Source organism: Squalius cephalus (assembly GCF_949319135.1).
Source record: "Squalius cephalus genome assembly, chromosome: 15".
Lineage (NCBI taxonomy): Eukaryota > Metazoa > Chordata > Actinopteri > Cypriniformes > Leuciscidae > Squalius > Squalius cephalus.
The window spans coordinates 22,501,958-22,526,144 of NC_137136.1; the positions used below are offsets into that span (position 1 = coordinate 22,501,958).

Below are 24,187 nucleotides of genomic sequence, written 5' to 3' on the forward strand. Positions count from 1 at the left end.
TTTACATTAAACAAGATTTTTTTTACTTTTTATGAATAATTTCATTTTTTTTTTAAATCAGAGGAAGGAACGACAGCAGATAATTATTGATAATTCATTTTATTAAAATATCGGGAAAAAATCATCTTAACAATAAACAGTACATATCAGACACAATACAAGAATAAAGTAGCCGTTTCTGTCCGACTCGGAGAGACAGTAAAGTTAGCCGGTGTGTGTGGGGAAAAAGGTCCAACATGTTGGAGGCTCAAACCACGAGCACGAGCGCCCCCACGCGCTCATGAGGTCATGAACAAAACACTTGTGCAATGCGCAGAAAACCAATATTCACATTCAAAGGGTTTATGCCTACTGTACAAACTCATACAACCTGCAAAACATGGGTAATTGCCTGTTGGGGGAAAAGTGTCAAGGGAGTTTTACTGTGCATTGTTTTATGTACAATAAATTAACACTAGGCTACTTTTACATTTACAATACAAAATATTTGTATATAAAATTTGAGAAAAATAAATCTATAGATATACAACATCTTTCTCGGTTTATATAAGAATAGTATCTTTTCAATGAGCTGTAACAAAGTAACAAAAAGCAAGCAACACAGAACAAAGAAAAAGAGGTTCAATATTTAAATGCTGTTTTTCAACTAATATTGTGCAGATATTGATGGTAAGCTTCTTAAAATGAACTCACGCGACATCCTAAAACAGAAGCATTTTGTGACATAAACTGTCATTTAAATTTAAATGCAACCATTCAAGTGCCTTTCATTCAAACACTAGATTCAATCAAAGGGAGTTGAAGTTAGTGAGCAGATACTTGTGCATTCACCAGAGCATGGTAGGCCCCTTGCTTGCTCATGAGTTGGGCATGTGTTCCCTGCTCAGTCACCTTGCCATTCTGAACCACCACAATCAAGTCAGCGTTCTGAATGGTGGTCAAGCGGTGGGCAATGACGATACATGTGCGGCCAAGCCGAGCGTCATCAAGAGCCTTCTGCACAATCTGTATAGCAGGAAAGAAAGAAGTGGTCAAAACTTTCGTTTTTTTTGGTCCACATAAATTTACTATGAAGAGCACATAACAGTAAATGCATATTTAAAGCAGCACTTTATAAATGAAATCTCTTGACTTGATTCATAGGTTTGATCTTCTTTTGTTTCCATTTCTAAATGTGATAAGGCAGGTTGTGTACAGTGTAAATCTATGATTTTCAAGGCATTCCCTTAAAGCAACAGAATCACAAGTTCAAACTAGCAAAAGTGCCATCTGCTGGTTGAAGACAGAAGTTCATATGTGACCCTGGACCACAAAACCAGTCACATGGGTCAATTTTCTGAAATTGAGATTTATACATCATCTGAAAGCTCAATAAATAAGCTTTCCATTGATGCGTGGTTTGTTAGGATAGGACAATATTTGGTCGAGATGCAACTATTTGAAAATCCGAAACATTCAGAAAAATCTCCTTTAAAGTTGTCCATTTATGTTTGCGATTTTGCTGCATTCACTCACAAAAATATATTTTTGATATATTTACGGTAGGAAATTGACTAAATATCTTCATGGAACATGATCTTTACTTAATACCCTAATGATTTTTGGCATAAAAGAAAAATCGATAATTTTGACCCATACAACCTATTGTTGGCTATTGCCACAAATACATCCGTGCGACATGTGACTGGTTTTGTGGTCCAGGGTCACATATTGTCCGAACAGCGTCAAAAAGGGAACAGTTTTGACCAAATCACATGAACTTGATGATGACATACTCTTAAATATCTTTGCGACAGCCTTTACATGAGTTACAAACCTTCTCGCTCTCTGTGTCGAGGGCTGACGTGGCCTCGTCCAGCAGCAGAACTTTGGGCTTGCGGACCAGAGCTCGAGCGATCGCTATCCTTTGCTTCTGTCCTCCTGACAGCTGAGCGCCTTTATCTCCAACTCGAGTGTTGTATTTCTGAAGGGATATTACATGTGTATATAGATGATGAAAACACAGTTTTTATTGATGGCCTTGAGCATAATATAATATAATATAATATAATATAATATAATATAATATAATATAATATAATATAATATAATATAATATAATAGTATAGTAACACTTTACAATAAGGTCCCAATATTTAACTTTAGTTAATGCACTCACTAAAATTAACTAGCATTGCATTAACTGGCATTAACTAAAATTAACTAACAATTTTTTTTATAGAATTTATTAATCATTCATTGTTAGGTCATGTAAGTTTAAGTCCATTAAACAATATTAACAAATGCAACCTTTGATTTTTAATAATGTATTAGTAAATGTTGAAATATTTCAAATTAATAAATGCTCAAGCTTTTTTTTTTTAAGCTCAAGTTAACTAAAATTATCAAATGGAACTTTATTGTAAAGTGTTGCCAATATATAATACCATTCATTTTTTAAAAGAAATTATTACTTTTGTTCAGCAAGAATGCATTAAACTGATCAAAAGTGAAAGTAAAGACATGTATAATGTTGCAATAATAATATTCTAAATCCTATTCTTGACATTTCTATTCAAACAATGTCCATAAAAATATTAAGCAGCACAACTGTTTTCAACATTGATAATTATCAAAAAGCAGCAAAATCATCATATTAGAATGATTTCTGAAGGATCATGTGACACTGAAGACTGGAGTAATGATGCTGAAAATTCATTATTACTGATAAATTACATTTTAAAATATAAAACAGTTATTTTAAATATTAATAATATTTCTCAATATTACTGTTTTACTATATTTTGATCAAATAAATTGTAGTGTACTTGTTTGTAAAGCTAAATGTGTACACACACACATACACATACACATAAACACACACATTAATGGAGACATCATGCATACCTCTGGAAGGCCAAGGATAAAATTATGTATGTTGGCCTTCTTCGCAGCGTCCTCGATCTCCTCCTGGGTGACGTCACGGCTGTTGTCTCCATACTGAATGTTCTCAGCAATGGTGCAGTCAAACAGGATGGGCTCCTGAGACACCAGCCCCATCTGATTGCGCAGCCATGCCAGGTTCACAGTTTTGGTGTCATTACCGTCTACAAACTGTGCAACATGCAAAAACAAAATCAGGCATGATCACTTGACCCAAAATAATGGGTTAGACCTCCAGGCACACAAAAACCACCCGGTGAACTCACCACTTGGCCTGCCGCAGGGTCGTAGAAACGTTCTAGAAGCTGAATGGTGGTGCTCTTCCCACAGCCACTGCTGCCCACCAGGGCCAGAGTCTGTCCCTGAGACACTGATACATTCAGGCCCTGAAGGACTTTCACATTCTGACGGGTTGGATAGGAGAATTGGACATCTCGGAATTCAACATGCCCTGAATAATTTGTCTGAAAAAAGGACAAAGAATATTATTTCATTTTTATTTAATTGAATTTCTTCTGAGAGCTTCATGCTCTAAACGTCACACTCACCGGTCGGTCTCCAGACTCATCATAGATATCAATGGCTGGTTTCTTCTCTAACAGCAGTAAGATCCGCCCAGCCGCTGCTTTGGCTTTGGCAAAGTCAGGAGCGAATGATGAGGACTGGCCAATGTTCATTGCAGCAAAGACAATCACAGAAAATACCCTGGAGAGGAACCAACACATTAACACGGTATAGAGTGTGTATGAGATTTTCAAAAAAACATTGATAAATCCTTCATTCAAACTGTACTTACAGGAAAACATTTTCATATTCCGTGTAACAGCGTGCAATAAGCCAGGCTCCGAAGCGGAAGATTGCAGCATTGACCAGGTAAGGAATGGCTTGTGCGAGGGCAAATGTGACTCCGTAGATGGGTGCTTTACACAAGCTAGATCTGAAATATCACATATTGCTTTCTGTAAGATTTGGCTGAATCAGATTTGATGTTAACTGAGCATGTGTTAAGGCAGGGATTTTCAAAGTTTTGCCATCACGTAAAATTAGCCATTTGCCATTAGCCAGATTTAAAAAAATTGTTTTTGCTTATGACCCACAAATATAATAATGATAGGCCTACTCTTGTGAGCAGTATTATTTTAGTATTATTTATCTATTTTAGTCAATTATTGTATATATGTGTGTGTGTGTGTGTGTGTATTTTCATGTACAAAGACTAATTTATAATGCATGAGTTAAATATTAAGACTTCCAAAATTAAATAATCAGATATACTTTACTGAAGTCAAAGCAAACTATTAAATATATTTATATTTAATAAATATAAAAATATTTTTAAAATAAATTATATATTACATTTTATTAAATATACATGTATCTTTTCACACAAATATTTTCAAAAAAAAAAAAAAAATGTAATTAAAATGTTTTAGTTAACCCTATTATCACAGTTATTATCGTTAACTAAAACTAAATCTATTAAAGCCTTTCTGTTAATTGAAATAAAGCTGAAATACAATAAAATATAAATATTAGTTGAAAATGGGATTATTTGAAATGTTGCCTTGGGAATAATCTGAAACTAGTGCTGGGCAAAGATTAATCGCGATTAATCGCATCCAAAATGAAAGTTTGTGTTTGCATAATATATGTGTGTGTACTGTGTATAATTATTTTGTATATATAAATACACACATATGCATGTATATATATATTTTTTTTTATTTATATATAAATTATTTATATTTATATATAATATAAATTATGTATAAATACATATAGTATATACGTGCAAATATTTCTTAAATAAATACATGCATATGTGTGTATTTATATATACAAAATAATTATACACAGTAGTACACACACATATATTATGCAAACACAAACTTTTATTTTGGATGCGATTAATCTTTGCAAAGCACTAGATGAAATACTAAAGTTATTAACTTTAAATAAATAAAAACTCATAAGGAAATTACAAAAAATGAAACTAAAATGAACATGAGAACTTAAAATTAATAATATTAATTATAAATATGAATAAAACTAGGGTAAAACAACACTGCTTGTAAAACATTTTATCTTTTGCCCTCTAGCACCTCCTTGTGGTCCCTGGACTTCAGTTTGAAAACCCCTGTATTAAGGGGTTTTAGTATTTTAGTCTTAAAAATGATTTACTTATATGGCTCGCGCAGGCTGTCAATAAACTTTCGGAAGAAGACCTCTTCACGGGTTAATGCGACGACCGTCTTGAAGTTCTCAACAGTTTCTGTGGATATCTGAGCAGAAGAGTTGGAAATGATACCATCAGCAACCAATTAATCTTACGTAATCATTTACAGAATAAACTGAATCACACTGTTCTCAAACAAAATCAAAAAAAGGGTCAATGACCAGAGTACCGTACCTTGCCAGACATCTCCAGCGCACTCTGGTCTTTGGTGGTGTGTCCTGCCATGGCTCTCATCTGGATGAAATTTGCCCCCGTGAGGAAGGGGACACAGGCAAGGATGAGCAAGGTGAGCTGCCAGCTATGGATAAACGCCACAATGACAGCGATGCCAAGAGCACAGATAGTGTTTGTGGCTAGTCCTAATCTGGATCCTGCTGCCTAGAAATGAGAAAAAGACACAACTAAACAAGCTATTTGGACAACGGATCTTATTGTACAGCATATGTTCTTTCTATTCATTAAAGAATCTGGTTTCCACGCAAATATAAAGCAGCACATCTGTTTTAGACGTTTAGAAGAAGAAGAAATGGTAACACTTTATTCCAATGGTCAACTTTAGACATTCTACTGACTATAAGTAACTTTGCAGCTACTCAACTTATTCTACTAACCCGAAACCTAACCTACTAATACTCTAGTGAGAGTTAGTTGACATGTTGTTGCTTATAAGTTGATTGGAAGTAACTTACAATCAACTTATAAGCAACTACATGTCAACTCAATGTCATTCTTACTCTTACAGTAAGTTACTTGTAGTTTGTAGAATGTCTAAAGTGGACCAGTTCAATAAAGTGTAACCGAAGAAAGGTTTCTTGAGCACCAAATCATCATATTAGAAATTAAGTTTTCTCAACTTAAATGATCACGTTTTTCATGATAAAACATGATAATTTAAGTTGAGAAAACTTAATTTCTTTAGGTGTTACCAATTGAAGTAATTTTTTAAAGTTGATCCAACTATTCACTTTTTACAGTGTTGAGCACCAAATCATCATATTAGAACTGTTTTTACTGTGTTTTTGATCAAATAAATGTAGCCTTGGTAAGACTTCTTTAAAAAATTATATAGAGTTCAGATGCAAAAGCCTCTAAGTGGCATCTGAATTTTTTTTCTAGAATGATCATTTTTATGAATTTTGTATATTTAAGTTCAGTAATTTCACTTAAATGACAATTAATAGGTCATTTTCATTGTCACTTAAGTGAAATTACTGAACTTAAATATACGAGTTTGATAAAAATGATCATTCTAGAAGAAAATTTCAGATGACACTTAGATGCTTTTGCATCTGAACTCTTCATATATATATATATATACACTCTAAAAACTGCTGGGTTGTGTTAACCCAATTTTGGGTCAAATATGGACTAACCCAACGTTGGGTTAAAAAATGCAATTTAAAAATGGACAAATTGCATTGGTTACATTAAAAATGTAAACCAACGGCTGGGTTTGTCCATTTTTAAATTGAATTTTTTAACCCAACGTTGGGTTAGTCCATATTTGACCCAAAATTGAGTTAACACAACCCAGTATTTTTTAGAGTGTATATATATACCCTAAACTTTAGAATGGCAGAGTACCTGTGAATTCAAATAAAGTTGCACTATTAATACCAGAAGCTGTAGTCAAATGGATTAGCTCTCACATAAATACGACTGAGAAACAGATTCAGTCAGGCCTATAACGGTTTAAAGAGATGGATGTAATGAACCAGAGCCAAAAACACAGGCTGCATCCACAGTGAAAGCTTAATTACTGGTTCTGATGGCAAATCACTGTGTTCCACTCACCCCTTTAACCAGAGACGCATCTGTGGCTAATTTAGTGGTCAGGACTCCCACTGCATTGTTGTTGTCATCAAACCAGGCAATCTCCTGTTAAGAGAAACAGGCTTGAGGATGAAGCACCCATCATTTCAATAGCCATTTGTTGTTTGCCAGATTAGCTCTCAACTGCATTACTACTATATAGTGATGAGTGATAGATGCAGGAAATGTGCCGTACCTGTCTTATCATGGCGTTGAAAGCCTGCCTTCTCAACCTCATGGTTAGAAGCTCCCCAGATTTACCAAACATGAAGCCCTAGAAGAGGAAAGAGCAACAGATGTGAAACTTACATACAGCAACGCATACAAGTATATATATGTGTGTGTTTGCATTTATTGGAAGAAATCGTAAAACAGTATCATTTTTTGAAACAGTGTTTTAAAGTACAATAATTTGCTTTTATTCTACACTACATTCGCATTTATATTTAGACATCATCAACTATTTTAGATCTAATAAACGCAGCCTTGATGAGCACGAGAGACTTCTTTCGTCAAAATCTTGCTGAACCCATATGCACACTAGATTTAAATGTTGTGCCTGTGCAAAAATGTTTGGTTGTTAGGTTTTCTGGTTGGTTAATACTAATATGAAGGATGCCTAAGTTTAGTACTAAGCTAACCACTAACCACAAGTATAAAGCAATGGAAATGCTAGCGAACGCCACTAAAAACCCAACAAAAATCTCACCTGGAAGAAATAAGTGATAAAGGCCACTGCTCCAACTAGCAGAAATAAGAGCGAGAACATCATGGTCTTCTGTCGCTTTACGTCAGGGTCGACCTCTGCAAACACCTAAAAACAGACGATTATATCATGGGGAGATGAGCAGGAAGCAAAAATTTACACAATAGAGATTTTTATTCAGATGTATGAATAAAGACAAAGGACACTCACACCAATAATTTTGGCAAACAGAATGGCCACACAGGGATAAACAGCTCCACCCACAAGGCTGGCCAGAATGCCCACCATCAGGTAAGGCCATTCCGGCTTGTTCAGAGCCAGAATTTTAGTGAAAGGAATTTCTGGAACGTTTTCCGTTTCCTACAAGAGAATTTTTAAATTCATCCAATTACTCCATTTATGAACTCTCAATTGAGCATCAAAATGAAACATATCCTACATATAAATATGAACATCAACATGAACATTCAATATCCTAGCATCAAAGCAGTGGAGATTGTGGAGTATGTACCTTTTTGTCTTTTTTGGATTTCTTGCTCTTCTTCTTTCTCGAGGACCGTCTCTCACTGGCACGTCTTAAGCTTCTTCTAAGGGATCCACTCTCCATTTTCATTTCCTCTCCTCCTTCGGGAGTCTCTGTGTCAGAAAATTCCTCACCGGTGTCTCCCTCAGAAACATCCTGAATATCATCTTCATTGGCATCAAGATCATCACTTGGTCTATCTGAGGTCTGTTAAATTAAACGAATAGAAAAAAAAAAGACTTTATGCCAAAGAAACCCAAATATGATGCTTTCTTGTGAGAGACCTTCTCGTAAAGGATTAAGGGAGGTTTCAGGGATAATTGTTTTCAATTTTTTTAATATATAAAGACTTGTGTATACTGTGTAGCATAGGATATTATGTGTGATATTATAATGGGAATATTGTTTCCATTATAATCATCTTTTATATTGTCATGGCACTGCAAACAATACACACACACACACTTTTATATTGTCATGGCACTGCAAACAATACACACACACACACACTATTATTCAAAAGTTTGGGATCTGTAAAAATGTTTTTTAAAGAAAGTAAAAATGTATTCAGAAAGGTTGCATTAAATTGATCAAAAGTGAAAGTAAAGACATTCATAATGTTACCAAAGGTTTCTATTTCAAATCATTGCTGGTTTTCAACTGTCTATTCATCAGAGAATCCTGAAGAAAAAAAATATTCCAAAAGCTTTCTGAAGGATCATGTGACACTTAAAACTGGAGTAATGGCTGCTGAAAATATAAATTTTGAATGTTTAAACTGCCAAATTACTTCACAATATTCCTGTTTGGACAGTGTTTTTTGATCAAATAAATGCAGCCTCGGTGAGCAGAAGAGACTTACTGACCACAAACTTCTGAAAGGTAGTTACATCTTATATCATTTTATATTATCATCATATATAATTATTAAATAAATATATAATTAATATTTGTTGACAATTTTTTTCTACTAACTATAAGAATATTATAAGATGTATAAACCTTTCAAGTAATATATATTAAAAAAAAAAGAGTGTATTATTTCTTACTGGTGTTACTGTTAAAAATACCGGCTGTCAATAGAATAAAATAAAAGGTGATTAATTTCATGGTTTCTAGTTTAGCAAGCAAAATAAAAGAGTAAGAATATTGCTAAAAGTATTAAGTTTGAAAAAACAGATTTCGGCAACAACCGCAGAGAAATTCATAAAGTCAGTTCTGTCCTGTCCCACTATCAGATAGCTCCCATGTAGAGAGACGTACATGTACCTGTTGCATTACGAGAGAATAGTACACTCCTTTTTTGGCCATGAGTTCTCTGTGGCTTCCCTGTTCCACCACTTTGCCGTCATTGAATCCTGCAATTATATCTGCTGAACGAATAGTTGACAGGCGGTGTGCAATCACAATGGTAGTGCGTCCTGCTCTGGCCTAAGAAACAACACACACAATTATTTATCGCTTGTTTACCGCAGTGTTGCAGTTTTGTTGGTTATAACTTTGGGTTACACTTTATTTTAAAGGAGACATATCATGCTTTTAAATCGTTCCTTTTTACATATAAATCATACATTTGTAGTCTATATAAAGCGGAACTGCAATGCTTGGGTCTGAATTCCTCATTATTATCAGAATCAGAATCAGAATCAGAAAGAGCTTTATTGCCAAGTATGCTTGCGCATACAAGGAATTTGTCTTGGTGACAGTAGCTTCCAGTACACATACAATATAAAGTGACAAGACAAGTGACAAGTAACATAGGTATAAATAAAAAAATTAAAATAAAAGATTATAAATTATAAATATATATAAAGTAAAGTTATAAGGTGCTATAATGAAATGTCGGAGGGAAGTATTGCACATGTTTGTTCCACAGTAGGGGAACATTTAAGTGTTCATGAGGTAGATGGCCTGGGGAAAGAAACTTTTCCTGTGTCTGGTTGTTTTTGTGCTCGGTGCTCTGTAGCGTCGACCAGACGGTAACAGTTCAAACAGAAAGTGTGCTGGGTGTGACGGGTCCAGAGTGATTTTGCGAGCCCTTTTACTCACTCTGGATGAGTACAGTTCTTTGAGTGTGGGAAGGGTAGTGCCAGTGATTCGCTCAGCAGTCCGAACTATCCGCTGTAGTCTACGGAGGTCGGTTTTGGTAGCAGAGCCGAACCAGACGGTGATGGAAGTGCAGAGGATGGACTGGATGACAGCTGAGTAGAACTGTACGAGCAGCTCCTGTGGCAGGTTGAATTTCCTCAGCTGACGCAGGAAGTACAGTCTCTGTTGGCCTTTCTTCACAATAGAGTCTATGTGAGTGTCCCACTTCAGATCCTGAGAGATGGTGGTGCCCAGGAACCTGAATGACTCTACTGCAGTCACAGTGCTGTCCATGATGGTGAGTGAAGGGAGTGCAGGGGGGTTTCTCCTGCTCCTGCTCCTGCTCTCCTGCTTCTATAGCTCCACAGGCCCCTTTTCTACCCCTTTTCTGATGTGCGTCTGAAAGCAACTCGTTTTGGTGCGGTCTCTTTAAATACAATTGAGACACTTCATACCCCGCCCCCTCTCCAGGATGCAGAGGTTACACTCGGTTCAACTCCACCCCGTTCGGCCATTTTTGTAGTTTGATAGCAGAGATACGATTATCTAGCGGCACAGAAACTTTTTATTCACACGTTATTAACAAAATGTCAACAACGGAAGACTTGTCCAGCCAGCCTTACATGTTCGAGCCAGAGTCGGAGCCGGAGCGAGATGAAAATGAAGACGACGAACCTGCAGAACAACGTCTTCATATGGATGTATCGCAATGGTGTGTTACTGTATTTACACATGAAACTTTGGTCTTCCGACCTTGTTTACCACCGTGTCGATTTATTTTGATTAATATGTGCGAGGGAGAGAGAGCAAGACAGTTTGGAGACGGTGTCTTGTTTACATTTTCGCCTGGCTCCGAAGAGAGAGAGAGTGCGTGCGCGCGACCGGGTCTCTCTCTCTCTGCTCGTTCTTTCAGTTAAACATGCGCCCTGTCACAAGCGCGGCAGTTCATCTACATTAGACGGTGTAGTGAAGCGTGTGGGTTACTACATCCAACAACCGAACATTTTAATTTACCCTCTCGTAACTTCTGCATCTTTTAGCTTGGACTACAAAATTGCAGCGAGAAATAAAAATGGCGGATTGCTGGAAGTGTTGGGCTGGAAGTCAATGTCCTTATTTGGCAGTTCTGCTGCAAATACTGTGACGTAATAGTTCACAAAACGTCATAGATAACAGAAAAATCGGAACAGGTTGAAAAATAAAGCCAAAACAGAATATAAAGATATCAACGAAGCACCTGAAGAGAATAATTTCAACTTTTCTGTACTTCTAAACACTCCAAATATACAACAAAATGCATTTAAGGGCTAAAAAAGTGGATTTAGCATGATATGTCCCCTTTAAGGTGACAGTGTAATGATGCATTTAAGTACTGAGTAATATTAATTAACTACATGTACTTACTATAGATTTAAGGTAGGATTAGGATTTGGTTTAGGGTTAGTTACATATAATTATGCATAATTTACTCTTTTTACTATGGTAAGTACATGTAACATATGTAACAAGGACATTGTAAAATAAAGCGTTACCCAACTTTGTTACCATACCAAAAACTGTTATAAAAGATATTCGTGTTCGCAACTGCAACTGTAACTATATATTTTCCAGTACTCATGCAAATGTCCTTCCTGCATGTCACAGAGAGAACATTGTTTTGCATTACCTTATCTAAAGCTGCCTGAACGATGGACTCGCTCTGCGTGTCCAGGGCTGATGTGGCTTCGTCCAGCAGGAGGATTTTGGGGTTTTTGACGAGAGCTCGAGCAATAGCGATCCTCTGCTTTTGGCCCCCGCTCAGTTGAGCCCCCCTCTCGCCAACCATAGTGTTTAGCTTCTATCTCAGAGAAAAACAAATTTTAAAACATTTAACCCCTTTTCAGACTAAACAGTGTAGTGTAGTACACATACAGTCTAAAAATGCTCATTTGTAAATAGAGATCCACCCATTTAAAATTCTGGCCTATATCTTGCCAAGCAAGACATGTTCCTGGATCAACACATTTTGTTGTGTCCTGGAACAACGTTCCTGTCCGAAAATGTAGTCCTAACCCTATCCCTACCTGTAAACCTAACCCTACCCATAAGTTATCCCTAAAATCAGAGGGAAATGACCGGTGTAAACTTGTCCCTCTAATCTGATTGGTTGTTTGGAATGTTGTTCCAGGATCAACAAAGATGTTGATCCAGAAACCTGTTCTACTTGGTGAAATCAGGTTCACCTAAGGGAAGTAGATAATTAATTTCATGTTATGGCCGATAACTGATAAATGGGTGATATAAAAAGTCTATTTTGTCTAAATAAAAAAAAAAAGTAAACACTAAATGTAGGCATCCCACCATATGACAAATGTACATTTGTAGATTATATGTGTTATTAAATTATTATTATAAGTAAAGATTAACTTTGAGGGAGCATTAGATGATGGAAAAGGTCATCTAAATGTAAAAATAGGGGAAATGTGTATGCAAAAATAAACATCCATATCATTTCATTTTTATATTAACAAATATGGTGCTGATATATTATGCATTTCCATTTCTTAGACACTGTAATTTATTGATATCATAATGAAATCTTTGGTTCTGCAATATACAATAGCTTTAGGGGTAGAACCGAGTCAAAAAAATTAAATTTGACACTACTCACATCTGGTAGTTTGGAAATGAAATCGTAGGCATTGGCCTCTCTAATGGCTCGTTCAATATCCTCATCAGTGGCGTCTTCTCTGCCGTAGCGTATATTCTCTGCGATGGTGGTTCCGAAAAGAATAGGCTCCTGACTCACGATACCCATGTTCTCCCTCAGCCAGCACACATTTAGAGAACGGATATCATGACCATCCAGAGTCACCTGCACAACCGTACACATTTCATAAACTACTCAGTTCTTCATGACAACATATTTTGAATGACGTGAAGTATTGAAGGAATGCAGCTTTCACTGAGAGGTGAAATGATTTATGGTTGCTCATTAGAAGATTCTTTGGGCATATGAGCGTTACCTCTCCTGAATCCGGGTCATAGAACCGCTGCAGAAGCTGAATTGTTGTGCTTTTCCCACAGCCACTGGCTCCAACCAAAGCAATGGTCTTTCCATGAGGCACTTTCAGATTCACTCCCTGTAGAATCTGCGATGGGACACATTGTATCAGTCATCAGTATGTCACCATTTTTACAGCTGGACAATATATCATCACCATATCGATAATACGCCAATTTTACAGACATAAAATGTATCAGTTTTGGTCGATAGAAAACAATGATGGTCACGCTTTAATTTATGGTCCAATTCTTACTATTAAGTACCTATTAACCATTACTTTTTCCTCAATTAACTCCTAATTACTGCTTATTAATAGTTTGGTAGTTGTTAAGTTTAGGTATTGGGTTAGGATTATGGGATGTAGAATATGGTCATGCAAAATAAGGCATTAACATGTGCTTTATAAGTACTAATAAACAGCCAATATACTAGTAGTATACATGCTAATAAGAAACGGACCCTAAACCAAAGTGTTACTAAAATTATTAAAATAAGTAATTTATTAACACTTTAAAAGTAATCTTTAGCAAATCTTAAAATGAATATCCAATTTCCTACTTATCTTTTATTATTTAAATGCTGAATTTTGAATTATAACATTTTATTTTTATGTAGACAAAAATAGTATCTAATTTATTGGTTATCAGCCATAACATAATTATAAAATCACTAATTCGAATTAATCCAAAAAAAAAAAAGATAATCTCATTGCATCCCTAATAATATGAATGATACAATTCCTAACAGGAGGGAAAATTTTCTGCTGTACCTTCACATCTTTTCTGGAGGGATAGCTGAAGTTGATGTTCTTGAATTCAATATCTCCTTTCACATGGTCTGGTTTGTGACCTTCTTTTGAACTGCTGTCAATGGGACGAGGCTGCAACAGTCATCCAGAATAACAATATGGGCATACATATAATACAAAATAACTTTATTATGAAGAATGAACACAGACTGAAAGTTTGTACCATGTCAATTGTTTTGTAGACCTCATAGGCCGCACCCCGGGCCTTGGCGATGCTCTCCAGGTTTGGAGCTCCCTGACCTAAAGAGAACGAGCCAATCATCACAGAGAAGAAAACCTGAAAAGTAACAAAGTCAGAGGTTATTAAAAAAGTGTCTCCTGCTGTATCTTTATTCAGAAACAGATCAAGTCTTAAAAAACTTACAGTGATGACCCTTCCGATGGTGTAATTCTCTGGTTCGTCCACAGACAGTTTTGTTCCATACCAAAATGCCAGTGCATAGGTGCCAAATATAACAAACTGTGTAAACCCCATGGCCACATTAGTGGTTATAGCTTTCTTTACCCCAAAGTTCTTTGCATCCACCAAGTTTTTCTCATACCTAAAATACAGTAAATAGTTTGTCACAGAAAACTGTCACTCTGTACACACACACTCAAAACAGTTCGGTCGCATTCTTCACATTTTTAGAAGACCCAATCTTATCTCTCACATTTAAGTGACAAATTTATTGTGAACTTAATGAGTGAAAGGTACAGAATGTGCTCACTTTTCCACTGCTTTCTTCTGTCCATTAAAAGCCACAACAGTCCTGATAGCGACCAGAATCTCTTCAGCTACTGCTCCTGCTTTAGCATACGCTGAAAGCTCCTTACTGGTCAAGGTGGCAAGAATCTGTAGGAAAACAGATTCAGTAAGATATGACAGAAAAGTAAGATATTATTTTGGGCCCTACAACTTAAAGGGATAGTTCACTCAAAAAGTTTCATTTTTGGGGGAACTATCCCTTTAACTTACATAGACCTACATTTGTATTTGTACTGAAGGCAAATCAAATAATTACATTTATGAAATATGAATTATTGAAATAAACTATTATAGCCTACACGACTTTTTGGTACATGTCTTTCGCTTCGGTGGTACGTGCACACGATCAATACAGCGTTAGCCTATTAACCATTTTAACAACCATTAACCACCAATACTAGCAATACTCTCTGTGTTTTGTTACTTTCGGTAAGAAACAAAGTATCATCTTTTTCAAATTCTGTCAATTTGATCACGAAATTCAAACAATAAATGCTGTTTTGTCGCTCTTTGGGTGTGGCGCGCGACAGATCGCTATAGGCGCCTCAGTCAGTTCAAGTGGCAGAACGGAGCGCGAGTGAATGTGATCAAAATAGACATGAATGAACATCTGAAAGTATGTTGAAAGATACACTGATACACAGTATACCTTACTGATCATATCTCGTGTAATCGCTAAATCAGTGTCAGGCGAGTCATTCAGTGTCCACACTCACAGAGAAACGAACTGGAGAGGAGAATTATGCGCTATTTTAGCATAAATATTCATTATCTATTATCTTATTTAATGTAGGCCTATGTTTAATTAAGTCTGTCATGAAAACAAGTTATGACAGCCACTGTGTAAAATAAATGATTACGTATTTCATCAACGAATTGGAGTAGAAACATAATTTTAGAATTAGATTGAGAAGTTAATGCAAAAACTGCTGTATGTGCAGTTTACATGATTGCATACAATTTGTTATATCGTTAATTATTATATCTAAAAATAAACAGCAACTGAATTCAATAGTTTGGCCTCTGTTAATTGTAACCTTTAACCTAATTAAAGGTTAATAATTGACAAGTTTAATTATATCAAGTGCTGCGAGAAAATCTCCACCTCCAACATCCTCACACGCAATATAGCCTACTAGCCGAGACTCCTTCTTTATGTGTACAGATGTGTCGTAATGACATGCTCGAATTTCCCACGGAAATCCACCAGTACCACTGGAATTAAAAACATTATTACAAGCTTACCGTTTTGAATCGAGCTAAGGCAAGCATTGATAGTTGGCTGGTTATGAACTTGCTCAATTTTATTCGGGATCATTTTTAACCCAAAAAAGTTACGGACTGCAGCTTTAAGAAAAGCTTTTATAATTGAATGCATTTAAAGACAGAGACACAATTTTTTCAGTAAACACTGTTTTAAAAAAGTAGAAAAGGCCATTTTATGTTTAGTTTTTGTGTACTAACATATATACAGTATGTTAGTGGTGTACTGAAGCCAAACCAAATTATTATGACACACACATGAGGATATATGTATATATCATAAAGTTTGTATACAATATATTGTGTAGGGTATAATATACATTGTGTATAGGTTTATTCATGAAACCATTTGATCTAAAAAAAACAAAACAAGGAGTTTATACATACTTTAGACCAAACAGCAGCCGATCCTGCTAAGAGGGGACTGACGGCAAGAATGACCAGCGTCAGCTTCCAACCGTAGATAAAACCAATGATGAAACCAGTAAGAAATGTGCAGAAGAACTGGACAAACACACAGATCTTGTCCCCGAGGCCATCGTTGATTGTGTTTATATCACTGCGTTGGGAGGGAAAAAAGGAGATCCATACACCAGATTAAACACCTGAAATGTAACCCAAGAGCATATCAGGTGACAGAAACAAGAGTCTGGAACAATGCTGCAATTCACTTACTCTGTAAGCCTAATGTTCAGCTCTCCGATCGGATGCGTGTCGAACCATGACATCTGCTGGTGGAGGATGGCATGAAAGTACTTCTCCCGGATCCTCTTTGTTTGCTTCGCAGCAGTTAGCAGGAAAAGCATTACCTGGAATGTTCCCAGGAGCAAAACCGCAGCACCGATCGCAACAAAGTAATAAGCATATCTGTGTAAACAAACCACCGGCTTACGTTAAAGATCAACAAAGAAATGAACCAAAGGTAGAAGATTCGGACAGTCAAAACTTAGAGACTGATGTAAAAAAATAATTAAGAAACTTCTATAAATTATTAATGAGTCAACTAAATGACAATGAATCTGACACTAGACGGCTCCTCACCTTGTCATGTTATCTTCAATGCCTATTTCAGGGGAACCTGCCAAACACGTTGTGTTGCTGAAGGTGAAGTTTCCAGTAGAGTTGCCTGCAAACATTTAGCAGAAGCATTTCTTGAAACCAGTAGTTCCAGACCACCTCATTTAAGTAAATATTTATGAATAAATTGCTGAACTGTAACACTAAGGGTAAAGTTTACATTAGCAACTCAAATCAGTCCAGTACTGACAGACTTTCAGATATTTGAGAAGGACTTATGTCATTAGATCACATGGATGTTTCCTTATTTTTGTTGTTGTACTATTAAATATAGGCTACCTGTCATATTATATTGCTGCCCACTCATCACAAAGCTGTCAGTCATTTGTCCGAACACCACGCACATGAGAGGCAATGCAACGCCATGTGCAGCTGCGCACAGCAGGCCGATCAGCATTAGCAGAACCTCCGGACAGGTGGCATACCGAAACTGCAAGCCAACGACAAACATGTGAGTCAAACGCATGACTTCTGCCCTCAGGTGTGTTATCGCATGTTACATCACTGCTTACAAAAGCTACAAATTAATTATGTGATGTAGAAGAGATGCACATTCTTACCAGCTGAAAAAATCCAACTGTTTTCACAGGTTCTTTCTTCGTTTTGGGCTTTTTTTCCTTTTTGCTATTTAAACAGAACAAAAAATAGTACAAATGAGAAAAAGACATCTAGTTTTACAGCACCTTTTTTTTTCATTCTGGCCATTTTTTACCTTTATAAAAAGCCATATTGAGGGGCATAGTCATCCATTTATGTCAAATACTTTAACTGAATTCATTAATTAATACAGTCAAAACGGTGTCTAAACCATAAACAGAATATTTTGAATATAGTATATTAAATAAAATGTTAGACCATGGGTTTGCAAACTTGATGCCTCCTTCCTAAAATATATCGCCAAAAGAACTGATTAAAATATTATCTGACTGTTAGATGTATTTAATTATATTCATTTAAATACTTTGGTTTCACAGAGAATACTGACAATGGCAAAGAGAAATTGGAAGGATACAACACAAGCACAAACTTTTCTTGAACATTTTGTATATACCAAAGAACGCTTATAAAAACTTTTATTTTTGTTATTTTACCATTACTATTGGACATTTAATACCACTCAAATGGTCAAGAAGGCACAACAGCAATACTTCCTTAGAAAACTGATGAAGTTCAATATGCCATCTAAAATCCTTATGAACTTCTATACTGTAAGTGTACTATTGAAAGCATGTTAACAAGCTTGTCTGTGTGGTATGGAAACAGGACCAAAAATAATTGCCAAGACTTATAAGGAGTGCAGAGAAAATCACTGGTGCTCCTCCTCCAACTACTGAAGAATTGATAATTGTGCCCATGTATGGTGTCTTTACGCTTCTGTCGTCCAGTAGATGGTATCAAAATGTGAAAAATTAAACCAACTAAGGACAGTTTAATCATTACAGGCGGTGTCCTCAGGCTAAATCTAGTTTTTATGGAGAGTGAAGGACTTATGCATACTACTCAAGGATACTCTTTTACTAATACAGTACAAATCTTAAACAAAGACATATATACATACATTCATTCATGCTGCATCTGATTTATACTTATATTTGACTTTTTATTGTAAATTTTGTAATTATATATTGGGCAGGTTTCTTTTAACTGATGCAAAGTAAGCTTTTCTTTTGTGTAACACATGCATATGACAATAAATTCTCAAAAAATAATAAAATAAAAATTAATAAATAAATTATAATAATAACCTGTCTCACCCTCAAGTCATCCTAGGTGTATATGACATTCTTCTTTCAGACGAATACAATCGGAGTTATATTAAAAAATGTCCAGCCTTCTGAAGTGAAGCGATGCGTTTGTTCTAAACATTAAACGTTTAAAAAGTTATTTTACTTTATAAAGTTTTAAATATGGATATTTTCTTACACAAACGCAGCGCTTCGCTTCAGAAGGCCTTTATTAACCCCCCGGAGCAGTGTGGAGCACTTTTATCATGGATGGATGAGCTTTTATGGACTTCAAAACAGAAACAGCCATTGACTGCCATTATAAATCTTGGAAGAGCCAGGAAATATTTTAATACAACTCCGATTGTATTTGTCTGAAAGAAGAATGTCATATACACCTATGACTTGAGGGTGAGTAAATCATGGGCTAATTTTCATTTGGGGGTGAACTATCCCTTTAAGAACATTGTAAATGTCGCTGATATTTTGACACTTTTTGTGGAATTTTTGCCCCTGGATCTGATTAAATTCTGAAACCGTATTACATTTTTCTTTATTTTATCAATTAATCTACTTGCAAAGACAAATTACAAAACCCAATGCAAATCAAACACGCCCAGTTTTTCTTTTTTAGACAAATGCTTTCTCACAACAACAACAACAACAACAACAAAAATCTGTTTCTACCTGAACAGGCCTTTGCCCTTTGATTTGGCAGAGGACTCCTCCTTTGGTGTGTCTTCCTGAGGTTTCTCATCCTGGGTGTAAGCTAGGTTGACGAAGCCCTCAGGTATCACCTCTGTGGAAAAGGGGTTTATGTTTACTTAAGGAACAGGCAGGGCAAGTCTAAGGTGTCTGCAGAATCTAAATAATTCATTCTAAATGATCCAGCACTTTACAAATTAGACTATCTATGTAGAATTTTAGTACTGACATTGCTTACTACAAATATCGTTGGCTCTTATAACAAGTTAGGTTTTCACAATTGTATGTCGCTATGGAAAAAAAACGTGTTTGCCAACTTAATTAATGTAAATATAAGTGTGTGGTGAATACAGAGAACACACCATGCAAGTAAGGTGGAGGGTCTGTCGATTGACCGTTTGGCTCTTCTTTCATTGTGATAGCGCAGTGTTTGTGTTGCTAGATAAAGAGAACAGTCTGGTTCATAAGGAGGTACACATTTAAAAAATAAAGTTTACAATTACAATCTTTTAAAATAATTGATTTTTTTTTTTTTTTTTTTTAAACAATCATTGTACTGTTGCTTTAAGAACCTCAAAATCAAAACCTCATCTGAAGAATCTAAAGGTTTTTAAATCTCCACACTCTTAGAAGAAAAGATTATATAGAACCTAAAATGGTTCTGTCAGGTGGATTCCCATGGGATCATTTTATGGATTTTTTTATATGGATATTATTTTTTCTGAGAGTGCAAAGAACCTTAAAGGCAACACAATATATAGCAACAACAAAAAAAAAAAAAAAAAAAAAACTGAAGAACCTATTTTCAGAAATGTAATAATGTCTTTTATTCAATGCGGAGAGAGGATGAAAAATATGGTAATGGTGCAAATAACAGATTAATTACAGGAAAATTATATTATTGCACTCATATATTCTTATAAATAGGCTATAGCACCTGTAAATACTCATAAAAAGACTTTTTCTTTACTCTTATTATCTAGCATGTTGGTGTTATTACATAAGTCATCATTCATCCCGCCTCCACGTTACCTAACCAGTTATAAACGTAAGTGTAGTAGGCACCAATTAAAATATGACATGCTATGATCAGAAATGGATCAAATAAAATAGCCTACATTTTTTAAAAACTACAAAAAAAACTGTCACCCATATTCACATTTCTATATAGAAAATATAATATTTTGATGGTTTGTAATATTTACCAGAAAGCACAGACTAAGAAGTAACCCTAAGACTAAGACTAACCCTACGTAGTACGCAAACAAGTCATTAATATATAAATCATTTTTATTTTTTTATATTCTTTTGGCTTACCCCATGTGGTGATCGCAAATGTTCTAAGCGGACATACAATATGAAGGTAACGAAGACTCCTGTGACATGATGTTATATAGCGCGGTGTGCTACCTGGACACACCTCTTCCTTAAGGCAAATGTGGGCGTGCAAAGAAGGAAAAACTGTGACTTTTGCCCTTATAGCGGACAATCTGGGTTAGCCTATAAGGTCATATGAAAAATTAAGAACTGATAAAAAGATACGAACTTTGTTCCTCATAAGATTTAAAGATGGGGGTGCAAAAAAACTGTTTTTTGTAGGCTATATTTCTCAGTTGCCATCAATGATTTCTGCTATGGTGCGCGTTCATCAGTGTTCATAAAAAGAGTTATTTTTTTCGACGAATTACTTTTTCCTATCCACGTTTTATATGCTATTTATCGGCTCTACAAACAAGACATTTATAGGATAGTTAATAACAGAGAACAATGTAAACGCTCTAACGTTGTGAGCGTTTTCAAACAATTGTTCTGCTGGTTGGAGCATCTCCACCATAGCAACCAATGGCGTGAGTCTGTGGGCGGGATTTACTGTTTGATCGACCAATGGTAGAGGAGGGTTAGACGAGAGTAGAGTTCGTCAAACCTGTTCGAATACTGTCATAATTCTTGCAATTCTGTTCGCTGCAATGTCACACTTCATTGGTGTAATTGGGGAAAAGTTCGTCAGCACAAATTTCATGTTGTTACTCAGCAGTTTAGTAGTATAATTAATAATAATTAATGGCAGGTGTGTCTGTTGTCATCAACGTTCCGATTCAGATTGTGAACATTCAGCTGATACATTTATTAAACCATAGCAAAAGTAAATTTCTTACTTAAGTTAATTTTTCATCTCTATTTTTTGTGTTTATATAAATTAGACAAATCTGATATTATTTTAATCTCCAATATGTCTTTAATGCTTCGCTAACTTGCAGAAGACACAAGCAGGGTTTGAATCCCAGTTGTGCAGGCGGGGCATGTTGTCACACTGCGTTACAATGATGGTGCGTTCAAGTCCTCCTGGGAAGTTCGTACGTACGAGGTGGGAAGTCGTGCTTATAACGGCATGTGCGTTCAAGTCACTTTCGTCGGAGCAAGATGGCGGAGTACTTTCTCTTAATTAATTACACAAAAATACAGTAAGATTCTTAAACTCTTGTTCTAGAAAATGAAGAACAAAGAAATGTGCATCAGGTGTACTTTGTATTCTTATGTTTTTAATTAATTTATGAAGCCACTGCCAGCTCATCGTTATATGTTGCATTGTTATATTATAATACTATCATATTCTGTGTTGGCGATTAGCTAACTGCTCTGTAAATAGAAAAGCCTGACAATATCACAGCTAAATACCTTTACGTATTGTGTATTCCGCCATGTTAATCACTGACACGCCCCCAACTCGTACAGATCGGGGCTTAAAGAAAATCCCGAGCTCCCCACTGGTATTTACGACATTGTGGTGGCGTTCATGTGCGTTCAACTCGTAAATACGATCTATACGAGATGACTTGAACGCACCAGCCCCTATTAGAAATATGCTATTCTATTCTATACTTTTATGAATTCTATTGAGAAAAAGGTGAATAAAGACTGAGAGTCAATGTTCATAAATGACTAATTAATATGTTTTGAACTATGTTGTATAGCTGTGTTTTCCTTCGTTCGTAGTCAAAACTCAAAAATGTTTATATTTAATTATTTAAAAATGCTATTATTTTATATGAAAAAGTTAATAATTGTATTTTATAGAGAATATATTTTAGTTTGTCTTGTATGTTTGTTTAATTAGATAAGATCATGTGCATGTATGCACCGCTATGGGAAATGTTGTCACACCCTTCTTTTGTGGTATATCAAGAAAAAAGTAGCCTATATATTGTATTAATAAAACAAAACCGCATAATCGTACTAGACATGTGGGAAAAAATAAATACTCTGAACTCTAAGCAGATTTACACAAACTTTGTGCCCTGCTCTCCCCTACCAGTATTTAGTGCTTGTATTGTTTGTATTGTATTGTAGTGTTTTAGGGTGTTTAATCTGCAATAGGCTACTCAAAAACTGATTCAAATATATAGCACACCAAGTCAAAATGATTGAAGGACTGCAGCTTGACTGAATTGAGCTGAGTGGATGTAGATGTGTGAGAAATCTGTGGTCGCAAAAAAAAAACAAACAAAAAAAAAAAAACACCTGCAGAATATCAGTATGTCTTTGTCAATCAAATAAAATAAGAGATACATATTTTTATATATAACATAGACAAACTGGACCTTAAATTTCACCACAAGATTTGAACAAAAATCCAATCTTTAAAAAGGATTATTAGAAATCTTTCAATGTAGGCCTACAGGTTTTGAATTAAGAACATTTACCATAATTCACGCATAAAATGTGTGAATTATCACATTAACATAATAAGTTTCTGAGAACAAACATACAGCTTGTTGTTCTTACTGCTTAGACAATATCTAAGATCTTGTCAGAGTGTTGCTTTTAGAGCTGTGTCGACCTCTAACACATATTAACAAAAACATGTCAACCCAGTCTTAGCATGACTCAGTCCATATTTTGGCGCTGCGTGCAACCAGTCATATTTATATAACAATGGTTTTATGAATAAACTTGGTTGAACTACTGAACTATAGTACATGATCTAAGAAATAATTTGAATATTTGTCTCCTCAGATAGCAAGTCAGCATACTGGTTTGGTGATCTTCTCAAGATTATTAGTGAACCCGCATAAGAAAAAATTCTCTGGGGAAAATTCCTCCCAATGAACCTGTACAGCAGGTTTCTCATTAAACACAAACGTTTTTCACAATGCAATAACCGTACATTTATGTTTTGATAAGAAGAAAGTTGACTTCTATGCAGGGTTACATACAAGACTAATGGTATTTAAGGAAAGGGTTTTACCTTTGTCCTTCATACTTTACATTCAGATATTGCTCAGACAAAACATTATGAACATTTTGTTCTGAGATTTATTTTTGTTTCAAGTGGCAGTAAATATATACTGCAGATTGTACAGAATAAATGCAACTTGGATTCCCACTTTAAAGAAACAACACAATGTCACCTTTGACTGTTTTTAATGTTATGTAAAGATATCTATTTTTTGATCAACATCAGGTGCCAGTGCTCAAGAAATAAAGGCATTCTTTCTCAGGACATTCCGGCTCATCTGATCACCTGAAGC

The 24,187-nt window shown here is 35.5% G+C and overlaps 1 protein-coding gene across 2 annotated transcripts; it reads right to left on the bottom strand.

Annotated features, from left to right (window-relative positions):
• Nucleotides 1-341: 341 nt before the first annotated feature.
• On the bottom strand, nt 342-21,046 carry abcb5 (ATP-binding cassette, sub-family B (MDR/TAP), member 5). 2 transcript variants are annotated; one of them, XM_079894163.1, is made up of 29 exons: nt 20,976-21,046; nt 20,054-20,096; nt 19,641-19,752; nt 17,790-17,853; nt 17,509-17,659; nt 17,194-17,278; nt 16,828-17,019; nt 16,540-16,711; nt 14,852-14,976; nt 14,506-14,683; nt 14,305-14,418; nt 14,103-14,213; nt 13,293-13,418; nt 12,938-13,141; nt 11,954-12,124; nt 9,469-9,630; nt 8,188-8,406; nt 7,887-8,036; nt 7,680-7,784; nt 7,167-7,244; nt 6,953-7,036; nt 5,333-5,536; nt 5,104-5,204; nt 3,719-3,859; nt 3,471-3,627; nt 3,189-3,386; nt 2,887-3,093; nt 1,817-1,963; nt 342-1,005 (listed from the first exon to the last, which is right to left on the bottom strand). In XM_079894163.1, exons 2-29 carry the CDS (start codon nt 20,070-20,072, stop codon nt 805-807), a joined length of 3,978 nt encoding a protein of 1,325 aa, XP_079750289.1. In that variant the 5' UTR covers nt 20,073-20,096; nt 20,976-21,046; the 3' UTR covers nt 342-804. The 2 variants fall into 2 exon arrangements, with proteins under 2 accessions (XP_079750289.1, XP_079750288.1); XM_079894162.1 differs by having other exon boundaries at nt 20,021-20,096.
• Nucleotides 21,047-24,187: the final 3,141 nt, after the last annotated feature.

Excerpts from the sequence above, each read along its gene's own strand:
- abcb5 (XM_079894162.1), bottom strand. The coding sequence starts at position 20,072 with ATGAAAGAAGAGCCAAACGGTCAATCGACAGACCCTCCACCTTACTTG. Across the intron at positions 17,660-17,789 it reads CAGTTGGATTTTTTCAGCTG|TTTCGGTATGCCACCTGTCC; the intron begins GTAAGAATGTGC and ends GTTGGCTTGCAG. Across the intron at positions 14,214-14,304 it reads TCTACAAAACAATTGACATG|CCTCGTCCCATTGACAGCAG; the intron begins GTACAAACTTTC and ends TGACTGTTGCAG.